The sequence below is a fragment of the Anser brachyrhynchus genome (genome assembly GCF_964034855.1).
Source record: "Anser brachyrhynchus genome assembly, chromosome: 8".
Lineage (NCBI taxonomy): Eukaryota > Metazoa > Chordata > Aves > Anseriformes > Anatidae > Anser > Anser brachyrhynchus.
Window position 1 is genome coordinate 371,048 of NC_137702.1, and position 12,731 is coordinate 383,778.

Sequence of the window (12,731 nt, forward strand, 5' to 3'; positions counted from 1 at the left end):
GGGCTCCAGTCCTGCTGGCAGAGATGAGAGACAAATATTTTCTTCTCGGCCTGTTGGTCACCTGGAGTGCTCTTTGGCTGCTGTTCCAGAGATGGGGTTTTGTTGCATGGGTGCTTGCCCAAGCAGACAGCAAAAAGCAATGATTTTGGAGTGCAGCAGTTGTGCAAGAACATCAAATGAGTCAAACAGCGTGAGACGATTTGGGGCAAGAGAGCCTTTGCCCAGTTTGCAAAAGGGTAGCTTGGGGAGGACGTTGCTCCTTGCTCTCTTCTCTGGCACAAAACCTCCCATTTTCTAAATAAGAGCCTGCTGTGTTTGTGCAAAACATGGGTACAGCAGCGCAGCCTGCTGGAGGTGCCTGCCCAGGGACACGTCCTGGAGCACCAAATTCAATGAGGAACGTTGCCATTAAATTCCCAGGGTGTAGGAAGAGGCCCTGTATTATTCCCCAGGTATAATTACAGAACGCATGGGAAGCAATTACTTTGCACGACCAGCTATGTTCTTCTTCCCATGTATGCATATTTTATATGAGCAGTTTACCACCTGTTTCTGAATTTTGAGTGTTATTGTCAAGCTTGCAACTATTTTGTGTACACACACAAGCTCTCTGCTAGGCAGGTGAGGGGGGGAGAAAGGAGTAGGAAAGGGCAGGCAGAACTGTCAGAACTGAAAGCCAGTCATGCATCAACATTTTTGCTTAAATTTATCACGCCAGATGCCAGAATGGCAGCACCAGAAACCTAGTCAGAGCACAAGTGCATGATAAGAAGCAGCATGGCAAGTCTCTTTCTTGCCACCATGCTGGTATCCCTTCATTACTTGGGAGAAATAACGTTTTTAACCCTGTAAACCAGCCTTAACATTAACTCAGCTCTCAGTAAAACTACTGTTTCAATTGTGTCTTACTAGCACCAGATGGAGCTTTCTTGGCAGAAGGAACAAGAGCACGTGATGTGCAGAAGGCAGCAGAACAAGAGGCACGAGGAGGGCAGGTGGCAGGGCAGAGACGAGCACCGGCGGAGGAAGGCCGTGTAGCTGAGCGGGGAGATACGCACACTGACGAGGCAGGACGGGAAGCGGCCCGGGCGGGAGATGTGCTGCCCGAGGGAGAGGCGGTGGCCATGGTGCCGGCGGGTCAGCCACCTGTGGCAGGACTGGCACCTGCCGGGGGGGGCATGGCAGAAGGAGATGCCAAGGAAAAGGAGCCAGGGAAGGGAGTGCCTGGAGCAGAAGTGGCAGCTGGGGGGCAGAAAGCTGCGACGAGGGTGATGGAGAGTGCGGGAGCACTGCAGGAGCTAGGGAGCGAGGGAGAGGAACCGGCAGGCGTGGGGGGGCCGGCGGGCAGGGAGGCAGACGGGGCAGTGTCTGGGAGCGGTGAGGGAGCCGGGGAGCTCTCTGGAGGAGGGGAGGCCATGGAGAAGGCCTCTGGGGTGGAGAAGGCAGGGGGGATGGCAGAGCCTCTGTTGAAGGAGGCAGTGGGTGACACCATGTCTGAGGCAGAGGAGGCTGTGGAGGAGGGACGTTTTGCAGGGAAGGGCATTGTGGAGGATGCTGTATGTGAGGGAGAGGAGGCTGTGGAGGATGCAAACTTGGTAGAAGAAGAGATTACAGGAGTGGCTGGCCTTGAAGGAGCGGAGGCTGTAGAAGAAGCTATTTCTGAAGGGGAGGAGGCTGTGGAGAAACCTGGGGCTCTCAGGGAAACATTAGGGGATAACAAAGTTTGCACAGGCAGGGAAGAACTAAAGCCAAATGAGTTTTCCCAACTGAAAGCGTCGGGGGAAGAGAAGGCAGAGATGAAGGATGCTGCCAAAGGAACAGCAACATTTGAGACTGACAGACCACCAGAAGTGGAAGAGAGCTCTGTCCCAGGAGCAGAGGAGGTGGTGGAGGAGTCTGTGGATGCAGGCAGGGGTCCAGTGTTACAAGTAGCATCTGGATTAGGGGCTCTGGTGGAGGCTGGAAGGGATCCCGCAAGTGAAGGGTCATCTCCGTTGGAGCAGACAGCAACAGCAGAAGACGAGGAGGGTTTAGTAGAAGCACTTTTGACTGGAAACCCATCTTTGGGCAGCGAAGCAAAGCCAGATGGAGCAATGGAAGAAGAACTTGATGGGCTAGTGATGGGAGTATCTGCAGAGAAAGCCGGAGCTGAGTTGGGAGGTGGAAGGGTCATGGGGGGAGTGGCAGGTCCACAGGAGCTGGAAGCTGCAGAGCCGGGGTTGCTGGAGTGTGCTACAGATCGGGATAGGATAGTGCTGGGAGCGGGGAGAGCTCCTGGCGAGGAGGTGGTGGAGGAACCAGCGCTGCCCACAGAGGGGCTGTGCGGGAGCACAGCTGGGGAGGCAGCTGGCCCTGCAGTGGGGAAGGCAGGGAACGGGGAGGGACCGGAGCCGGTGGGGGGAGCGGCGGGGCTGGAGGCGGCGGCGGTGGCTGGGGACGACCGGATGGGTGACGAGGTGGGGGCGTGGGAGAGGGGGACAGGAGCAGGGGGACAGAGCAGGATGGGGGTGGCAGTGGCAGAGGGTCCAGCAGCCCAGGGAGGGACAGTGCAGGCGGGAGCACAAATTGAAGGGAAACAGTCTGGCCTCAGTGAAAGTGCCCAGAAGAGAAAGGCCGAGGGTGTCTTGGAAGACGCACAGGGTGACTCTGGGGCGCAGGAGCAGAGGAAGGAAAGTCCTGTGAGAGGAAGCCCAGATGCGGGAGCTGCTGCCACGAATGGGAGCTGCCGTGAGGTGAGTCCTGCCTGGGCCTGCTGCTGGCACGTTCCTCTTCGCGTCCCCAGGCTCGTGGCTGTTGGGAGCAGAGGATGTCTCATATTCTCACTGCTGCTTTCTTATGCTCCCCTTAAGAATCTGCCACTGGTAGCTGGGGTACAGGATGACAAATCCTTCTGCGTGGCAGCTTCTGCGTGCTTACCTGTTCCTGAAGCCCTGTTGCATGTACCTTCACCATGGTGCTAAAGCTTGCAGTCCCGTGTCCTCTCGGCCCTCCAGCCATGCCCAGTGCCCTGTGCTCCTGGCTCCCAGCAGCACTGCTCCTGCTCCCAGTGCTGCTGTCGATGTGGAGTGGCCTCAGTGTCACCACTGCTGCTGTCACTGCCTGTGAGCTCTGTGCTGCAGGGCAGCAGCAGCAGCTGGCTTCTCCGGTTGCTCTGGCATCTAACTGCAGGAAGTGTCTTACAGTGGTATCTCCGTACCTCAGTTTAGCCTATTTTCTGTAAAGCTAACATTTTTCTCGTCATTTCCTAGGATGTTGCAAACCTGGATGCAGCTGTCACGCCCTCCATAGGGCCCCAGGACAAGGAAGAAACTGTCCTCTAAGCTTTTTCTGCAGCTTCTTCAGTGCTGTTTTCTGCAACAATTACACATCTACTAGATTTGTGCCCTTCAGGATACTCCTTTATTTTACTTTGCGAGTACAACTGTCTCACATTCTCCTACAGCAGCTTCTCAGTGTGCAGCGGACAGCTCAAATTAGCAAGTGCATGCCAGCCCGGGGAACAGCACTCCTTCGTAGTTATGAAGACCACAATCACAAGGATTGTTCCACAGCTGCCACGCTTGCTATTTCCAAAACCCAGAGAAATATTTCAGTGGGGAACTTCCCATCCTCCCCAGACACCCCTTGCTTCTGCTGGCTGATAGGAGTGACAGCTAAGGATAGGTGCTCTGTGTGTGTTACTGTAGGACTACAAATGTATGTCTATGTGCTTGACTGTATCTCCTCTCTGTGCATTTTTCTGAGAGTTATTTGGCTTTTTAAACTGTAAACTCTTCACTGTGAGATGGGGTTGCGTCTTCATTGGCGTGCGCAGGGCACTTGAGCACATCGGTGGTTTGATCTGGTGAGGGGCACCGCGGTGTTGCAGCAGGAGTGGGAAGCGGCCCTGTCACGGGGAGCAGCAGCCGCCAGGGGTTGGCTGCTGGGGAGTGCTTGCCATGCAGAGCCAGGCCACACTTCAGTGCATTCTCAGAACTTTGAAAAGATGTTGGGAAATGTTAAATCAGAGCAGTTGTAACTCATTTACAATGTAAATGAGGAAAGCCTGAGCCTTTGCTTTTACTGGTGTTAGGTGTAACTCCCCAGGCCCATGCAGTCTGTGGTGGAACTGCTGCTGGTCCCGTGGCAGCGTGTGGTTCAGAATAAGGGCGTTTCAACCCCAGGCTGGCTATGGGTCTCTGCTGCCCATCCCCTTTTCAGCTCCCCCACCTCTGGAGGGACCCTGAGGTCCTGCCCGCCAGGCGCAGGGGCGGTAACAATAGTGGCACGTGGCTGTAGCTGGGTTTTCAGATCAGGGATGGAACTGGAACAAGCAGGATTTTGACAGGTTTGTTACTCTTAATTATTTAAGATCAATACACATTTAAACACATGCAAATTTAAATGCAATCAATTCATTTTTGTTTCCTCTGTACTAAAGACGGTTGCATTTGTATTTTTAATCTGGATACCAGGAAGTATTTTGAAAGAAGAAAGCAGACAAAGAAGACTCATAGCTTTACTGTCATCAGCAGCTTAAACAAAGCATTGCATTAAGTGATCCTTTGTGGTGCAGTGGAAATGCCTATTCTGTGCAAGATAGGCAATATTTGCTTACAAAGCGTGTGTTCGACTTTTGAGAACTCAGCAATGGTCCTTTCCTTTTAACCAGGGAGTGTCCATAAAATCAGTATTGGCTTATTCTTTGGACCAAGACATTTCCGGTGTTGCTCAACATAAAAAACTACAGTAAATAGATAACCTGTGTTTACATACTCTACAGTTGAATACACCTGGTATACGAAGTGTTCGGAGTTTAAATTAATGCTAATGACCTTCTCCAGAGTTTTTTTTCTCTACATATTTGCACATCTGCATATTTACTTGGGTCTATTAAAAAAACAAACAAACAAAAAACCAACCATGATGTATCAGTCTGTGTAGTTCATTGAATTTTTGCAAGTGATCGAATTGTAAGAATAATACTTGGCAATCAAGTAGGGCCTTGTCTTCAGTAGTTATCTCTGCTTTCTAACTGAATGACTAAGTAATGTTGGGTTGAGCGTTTGTGCTACTAAAACCGGATCATACAGATTTGTATGAAAAGCCAATGGATGCGGCTTGTGGTCATGACCAGACCAAAGTGTTTTACGAATGCACATGCATACACACAGGTTGCTCAAGTGTTAGGGGTGGACAAAGGTGAAAGAGGGGAGTGCAGGGATTTGCCTTAGCAGTGATTCCCTGGAAGGTTCAGGATTACAGCCAAGGCTGTACTCAGGCAAGTCACGAACCAAACAACTGTCTTGTTTGACATTTATCTGCTTTACTGAGCACAGGATGAAAATGGGAAAGGTAAGAGATTTGTGTGTCGTAGGTAAGTACCAGAGTGATCAGCAAAGCATCTCAAAATGCTGTTAAATACTCTCACTCTGCAAAACAAGAGCACAGGGAACGGGAACTGGAGTCCCCATTGCAGCACTGACTCCGCGTTGGGGCAAGGGAGCCCTGTGTGGCTCTGCCCGAGGCAGGGGTCTCTCCAGCTTCAGCTGCGGGGCAGCGTCCCTGCCCCAGCGCGTCCTTGTCTTTTCTGTGGCTGCTGAATGGCAGCAGGTGAGGCAGTGGCAGGATCCCTGCCCCACAGTGTTGTGCATGCGGCCACCCCAGCAGGGGACTCCTCCTGGAGCAGCTTCTTGCCAGCCTCCAGCCTCTGCTCCTGGCACTTCAGCCATGAGAGCACCTTTTTTTTTTTTTTCCTTATGGGTGGAATCTTCCTTTAAAGATACCTGACATTCGGAGCACTCTGGAGATGATTAAGTGGTGGTGTGAGTTTGCGGTAGCAGATATAACTAGATCCATTCCAACCTTTTAGAAAAGAAGGCAAGAGTTGGTCACTAAGAGGCACCTGAACTCCCAAGACACTCCTTGGCTGCAGAAGATCTGGGTCATCAGGGAAATCCCAAAAGAGTAAGGCAGCAGTGACTGTAAGTGACAGGAAAACTGATAATACATTATTTAAAATACTTAAATATTTATAAATGGTTCTTGTGTGTATAATTTTAACAATTAGGGAAATGAGTCCTGTGGTTAGGAACATGCTGGCTCTCAGAGTTTCTTGTATTGCTCTAAAAAAACAACCAAGCTCCCAATATTCTGGTTTTACAGACTGATAGAAGATTTTTCCCTAGGTGAAACAAAACAAATGGAAAAAACACTTGTAATCCTCACTAAGTGAAACTTTCCCCATTTTTATTGCTTCAGGATTATGAAACTAACAGCATGCAAGACATGAGTCAGCAGAGCCTATTACTAATTTATAGACCGTGTCTGTCACACTGCACAATGCCTTATCACGGAGCTCAGTTCAGACACTGTAGTCATAAGAACCCAACATGCTGAGTAATATCCACAGAGCAACATGCAGTAATCTTGAACCCACATTTCTACCCACCTAACATGACAGTTGTGTATTCAAATGCAATTAAGGAATAATATTATAGCAGTGTTGCTTGCAGCAAAATTTTGCTATTTTCAAAAGAGATTCCAGAAAAATAACAGCATAATTTTAACTGTGTAATTGCTTCTAGAAGAAGAGTTCAAGTTGTCTTGCCCTTCCCCATTTTTTTTTTTAAACTCCCAGTGAGAAATTTGTTGCAAACCCGGTCCTGGCAGGCACACTCGGCATGCATTAGATGGCACTTTGCCTCGGAACTGCTTTGAGTGAAAAATGGAGCTCTGTTCTGCTTTAGGATTATCACACTTGTGGGACAACGATTTTACCTGTCTGCAGTAAACATAGGTGGTTTGGGATTTGATTTGCGTGTTACCCTTCTGGTGAAAAGTTTATTTTGAAGTTCCCATGTTGCTTTTTTGTTACCAAATGACCGAACTAAAGCATGTACTTTTTAAGAGGAAAAAAAAAAAAGGAACTCGAACCAAAACAAGGAAGCAGATGAGAAGTGAGAAATGTCTGGAAGAGTACAGTTATGATGGCTACCCAAGTACCTCATTATTCTCAGAGAGCAGGAAAGCAACTGCAGATCAGGGCTCAGAAAAGATGTAGTGGGGCTGCTGTGCTGGCAAGCTGTGTGAGCCTGAGGTACTGAGAATGAGGGACAGGGTGCTTTTGTGACTGGGGGGAGCTCAAAAAAGAGACAATCTTGTTCAGGAGCTGGGAGCTGGAGCTTGCCCTGGCACGGTGGCAGGAGGGACAGGCTGCTTCTCGTGGTGGCGAGGAGGGCTGGGGCTCCGGGGCAGCTGCTGGTCAGGGGGTGCAGACCCAGGTAACAATGACTTACTTGCAGCAGAGCTTTGAAGCTATAACAGACACACCTTTACTTTCACCTCTTCAGATTTTTAATGCTCAGCCTGGAAGTGCAGGCATTCACTTTGTTAAAGGGTAGATGCACACCACCAAACGAAAAAGCCCCTCAAGGTCAGCAGAAAAAGATGCTAGCACATAACATGATAGGGACATTCATTGTCAGCAAATAAAGGGTTCAGTTTAGGGACCGTCAATATAGCACGCGATGCCTGGGAGTTGGGCTGATCTGGTAAGAACAGTTGCTGCCGGTTTTTGGTGACTTTCTGCAGGAAGGCGGTCCATGCTGTCAGCTGCTTTCTTCAAAGCTACCGCTGCTGCTGCAGGAATGAAATCTCATGGTACTCATGGGATCCGACACGTAACCTGCAAGATGCAGAGGGAAGTTCATGTGCGTCATGACACAGAAGCGATTCTCTCCTACCTTCCCCTGCAGTGACAATGTCAACAAAATAACGTGCGTATCATTTTGAGATAAATAGGCACCGATCACACATACCTTTTTGCTGTCTGCAAGTCACCATTCAATATCATCTACTGAGGAGAAATTTAAATGGGAAGTAAACAGACCCAACCATTCATGGAATGAATGCAATGTAGGCAAACACAAAGAAACTTTGGTGACTAACATAAAAGAAATACATAAAATCTGACATAAAATCTCAGTGTTTTAATAACATTTGGCATTAAAAATATATATTTTTTTGTCCTTTCAACTAGAGCTTAGGAGAGCTCAAAATCAGCATTCTGACAAATGTTTTTAAAATATTTTAACTTTTTTAATTCTTGACACTACAAAATGGACATCAACTGCTCTTGACAGTGCTGTGTTTCCAATGAGCTTTCCAATAATAAGAAACCATTTCTCCCTTTCCACTGTCATTGTCAGCTGCTCCCACTCTCCTTGTTTTACTGTACAAACATAAAAATAAATCCCAGGAGTTGGACTTGATGATCCTTATGGGTCCCTTCCAACTCGGGATATTCTATGATTCTATGTAGTCATCTCAAATTTCCTGATAACAATGCATCATACAGCCCTCTCAGATGCTCAGGGAACAAAGAAAGCTAGTGCACAAAAACTTTCTGGGGTGTAGGGGCTGAGAGAGAATTAGAAAACATTGTTCATGCTCCTCCATGCCAAATTCCTACTGCCAAACAGAAAATATACACAGCTGCATAAAATTAAGACTCTGGTAACTAAAACTGCAGTGACCATTACATCCCCAAGCTGTAATCCATAACCAACCTTGGTTTATCTTCTAATCGTGGCATGCTGTGTTTTGAAAGCTGGATGACAAAGTGTATCCGTAAGGAATTCTTACGCATGTTCTAAATATGCAATCTGAAGCCTGTGACTGTTTTCATGCATGCTGGATGTGCCCCGGATGCTGGGAGGTGAAGGAGGCATGTGCCTTCATTGAAGCATTGAAGTTAAAGCCATCGTGCTTCACAAAGTGGTGGTCTGTGAAGGGGCACATTACAAGAGCATGATGTACTTTTAACGGCATCTTTGGTCATGGTGACGGCACTTTGCACTCTGATGGGGTTCTCTGATCATGCTGGGTGGAAGACTGTCCACATGCTTCGCCATCAGTTTCTTTGACTTTACTACTTCCACACAATGGGGAACATTTGCTTTACTAAATGCTTTCATGTTTCCAAACCCCTCAATCACAACCGGTGTTTTTGTGTTTGTTTGTTTTTGTTTGTTTATTATTATTTTTTTCTTTTCTTGCTGTGCCTGTGAGTTTTGTACCACCCAGGAACAAGCTTACTGGGTTGCTTGGCTTGCCTTACTCCCATGGGTTTCTTCTTGTCTGCCCTATGTGTCTCCTCTCGGCTGGATGGTACCATTTCCAAGGGCCAGGGATGGCACTATGCTGCTCCACAGCGTTGGCTTGTGCAGCCACACAGCTGTTCAGGGAATGCACGCATTTCCTTGTGCTGCAGGAAAGCTGCTGTGCTGCAAGCCTTGTTAAGACCATCTTTGCTGTTGGGAAACTTTGGTGGTTGTTGCTGCAATGTCAGTAGCTTGTCTGCCTGTGTCTGTGCTGCGATGAGCAAGGATAAGCAAAGCTAAAGTTAAACTTTCTGTTTACGCTAATCTTAAACTTTAGAGGATATACAGTTCTCTTTGGCCATTGTGTATCTATCTCATGTGATTTTTCTCCTTTCAATGTACTTTTTAATTCACAATTTGTGACACTTCCCACGAAGAGCAGGTCCTTTGCTTTCACTGAAGAGGTCATGGCTGTGTTTATTTGTAAAATTCCTGTTTTCAAACACATTCAGTGAAGAAAATTGTTCACTATGACAAGGGCTCTTGCAGGAATGGGAGCAGGGTGCTTTTAGGGCTTTTACTAAGAAAGAAAAAGAGTGAATGAATTCTTTATTGCTTACAGCCTGCAAGTGCAAATGAGGATAATGGAAAACATTATGCAAAAAGCAAATGAAAAGAAAAAAGATCAAAATGGCGATGAATAAGGAGAGACAACAGTGAAATTGGTTTATGTGCCATAAATAAAGAGTGCAAATATTTGCAAGCATTAGACCAAGCACTCTAATAAAAAAAAGGTATCAGGGCTTTCTGTTTTCTGGTGTGCTGCTGTGCATTGCAATGGCTTGATTACTCTACCAGGATCTTGAAGGCTGGGGTGCAGTCTGAGAGAGTGGTGACTGGGGTGCAGCATGTTATGGAGGGCCTCCAGAGCAGCTGGTTTTGGTGCTTTGTAACAGGGGATGGTGATTCTGATGGTCCTCAAGATACTTCTCCTGGTGACACCACAGGACTGAACTTTGAGCTGCATAAACCTGATGAAATGAAGTATATGGCATGGAGTTTTCCAGTCCTGTTGTGTCTATCAGCCAGGATCTTGATGTTCCTCTGTACCTCTCTGGCTTTTTCCACTGTTACCTGAGTTACTGCAGGGTTCAGCTTGGCCAGCTCTTGGCTCAAGAAGGTTGTAATCAAGCTGTGCTGCACCATGGTCCTGGTGTACAGACCAGCAACATGGAGGTCTGGCTGGGGAATACCTCCCTTCCCACTTGCATACTTTTGTTCTCTTCTGTGGAAACTAAAATTCAAGAACAGGAATATTTGAAAATAAATCTTGAGGTTTCATGTGTGGAGTCTGAAATCACACCTTAATTCCACAGTTTAAATGAAGCCATGGACAGTCTCTTTTTTGACCAGCCCTTAATTCCCTTTTGTCCTTTTCTAGTGCAGACTTGAGAGACCCTCTCCAGTCCTTCCTGGATGGTCTTACTCTAGGAGTTCACTGAACAGTCCCTGTTTTGTTCCTGGCTTCTTCCTCCTCAAATTTTTCAGCTTCTGGGTGAATGATAAAAACTGTGCCCGGAGGAACTGCTTTGTGCAGATGTGGAATATGGATACAACAAGAAAAGTAGTAACGTTTTTGTTCTTTTTTCAGTTTCAAAGGTCATTAGCTCACTGCTTGTTATGGCATCAGCACTGCTCTTAGCACCGTACTCAGTAAATATTTATATGACCATTTTTTTTCTTTTTCTCATTCAATGTGCTCAGTTCAGAGGAGGGGAGGTAGTGCAACAGACACACTGAAGCCAGTGAAAAACAACAAAGATAACAAATAGGATGTATATATGCTTCAGGCAGAATGAAACACTAAATTCTTTTGTTGCTAAAATGTGTTGGAAAGTAGCAGAAAAGTGGCAACAGATGACAGGAAAGGGGTGAGGGTGTCTCAGGAGAGGGGACAGCTTAGCTGGCAGCAGCAAACTCTGAATGAGGACAGCAGCATCATAAAACCAATGGATCCTCTCAACACAGTTGTGATTCAAACATAGAGAAAAGCATATGTTTGCTCATACATACTCAGTAGGTATGCCTGGGAGAAACAAAGACTTTACATCAAACATAGCACATAACACCCCCTGATCCTAGCAAACACCTTCCTGGTGGGAACTCCTGGCTGTCAGAGACCACAGTGTACGAGCGTCCTCAGAAGTCTGTGTTGTCTTCAAAGTCCAGCTCTGCTTCTTGGCACTGAAGATATTGCTGTCATTCTCCACCATGTCAGCTTCATGGCTCCCACCACTTCTGTTTGTCTCCTTTGTCAGTCACATGCCAAAATCTGATACAAGCATTTGTAAAAAAAATTCTCTACCCAGTTTTCAAAACCAATAGCTGGCATGGGCAGTGCCAAAGCCTAGGTCTTTCCCTGGCCTGTGGCTCTTTTGTAAAAGTGTATCATAGCTTTGCTTTGCATCTGGCATTGCTGGGTATATGGGCAGTGCTCTGGCATGTTTATCCCTTGAGCAATCGTTTCAGAAAATACCTTCATACATTGCTCTGTATCTAGGGTTTCCTGGATTTTCATGCCTGTTCACGGTCTGAGGAGAGCCAGAGTATCTGCATGGCTCTGGGTGAACGTAGGAAGCATGGACTGTGGTGCTCTCATGAGGTACAGATAATTGCGGTGTGCTGTGCTGATGTTTGCTCAGCAAACACAACAATCACAGGAGATGGGTCCTGGCTGCGTGTCAGCATTTAAACAAGGAAGTGCCATCCCATTGACACGGCCCTGGAGCATCTTAGGATGTTCAGGCGAACAGATCAGCTGGTGCTGGTGGATGGCAGCTGGGGGAGTTTCTGAAATCGTTTACTTGGTAGGTGTGCCCACTTCCATATTGCTGCACAGAAAATTACTGAGCACCTGGGCATAAAACGTACTATCCTGACAGCTAGCACATCATAGCAAAAGTTGTTTCATACCAATCGTAGGTCTTTCTAGAATGCAGCAGCTGAGCCTGGTGTGAATGAAAATCTGCATGAAGGTGAGATTAAGAATCTGACCTTCAGATCCTCACCAAGAAAGATTTATCTAAGATATCTGAATGCAATCTGGTGGATAGCATCCTAATGCCAACTACATTTCATATGCTCTTTGTTTTAAGGATGTTTTTATAAATTATGCTGTTGGGCTAAAAGTTGGTCCAAGATGAAACTACTCTTTGATTGGGAAACTGTAAAGAAGCAGGTAATGAGCTCATGAGCCATTCAGAAAGGGTGGACGAGAAACTGAACCCCATGTTGCTGCCTGCAAGGTGAGACCTGAACAAGATCTATTTAACAAGAAAGGTTTACAGGGGCTAGGAAATGCTAGGTTGCTCTTTGTGTGGCAATGCATAAAAACATGCTCAAATGTAGTAGGATGGAAAATCAAGAAGAAAAGGCAAGAAGGAAAGGCAAGAGGAAGAAACAGTCAGAACATTTGTTCTGGAGAGGAGCAGAATGACAGGATGTCCTCTGAGAGGAGTGAAGTTATGATGCCACAATCTTCTCTTCACTCACAGATCCATGCACACAGATAAAACAGACCATCCCATTCCCAAAAAGCTTAGGGCACAAATAGATTGAAAGTGGCAATGAGCTGCATGGAGTATGGGG

At 47.1% G+C, this 12,731-nt stretch overlaps 2 protein-coding genes across 5 annotated transcripts in view; one reads left to right on the plus strand and one right to left on the minus strand.

Annotated features, from left to right (window-relative positions):
- ERICH3 (glutamate rich 3) overlaps nt 1-4,910 on the plus strand; it is a 35,100-nt gene extending 30,190 nt beyond the window's left edge. For all 3 annotated transcript variants that reach the window (XM_080602192.1, XM_080602190.1, XM_080602191.1), the window contains exons 14-15: nt 913-2,732; nt 3,249-4,910. In XM_080602192.1, coding sequence (XP_080458318.1) covers nt 913-2,732; nt 3,249-3,320 — 1,892 coding nt within the window. In that variant the 3' untranslated portion in view covers nt 3,321-4,910. The remainder of the gene's footprint in view (nt 1-912; nt 2,733-3,248) is intronic.
- Nucleotides 4,911-6,207: 1,297 nt separating this feature from the next.
- Nucleotides 6,208-12,731, minus strand: part of LOC308198929 (serine/threonine-protein kinase TNNI3K) — a 73,956-nt gene continuing 67,432 nt past the window's right edge. The window contains exon 25 of one of the 2 annotated variants that reach the window (XM_080602194.1): nt 6,208-9,663. In XM_080602194.1, coding sequence (XP_080458320.1) covers nt 9,494-9,663 — 170 coding nt within the window. In that variant the 3' untranslated portion in view covers nt 6,208-9,493. The remainder of the gene's footprint in view (nt 9,664-12,731) is intronic. The other variant, XM_080602193.1, reaches the window with a different exon arrangement.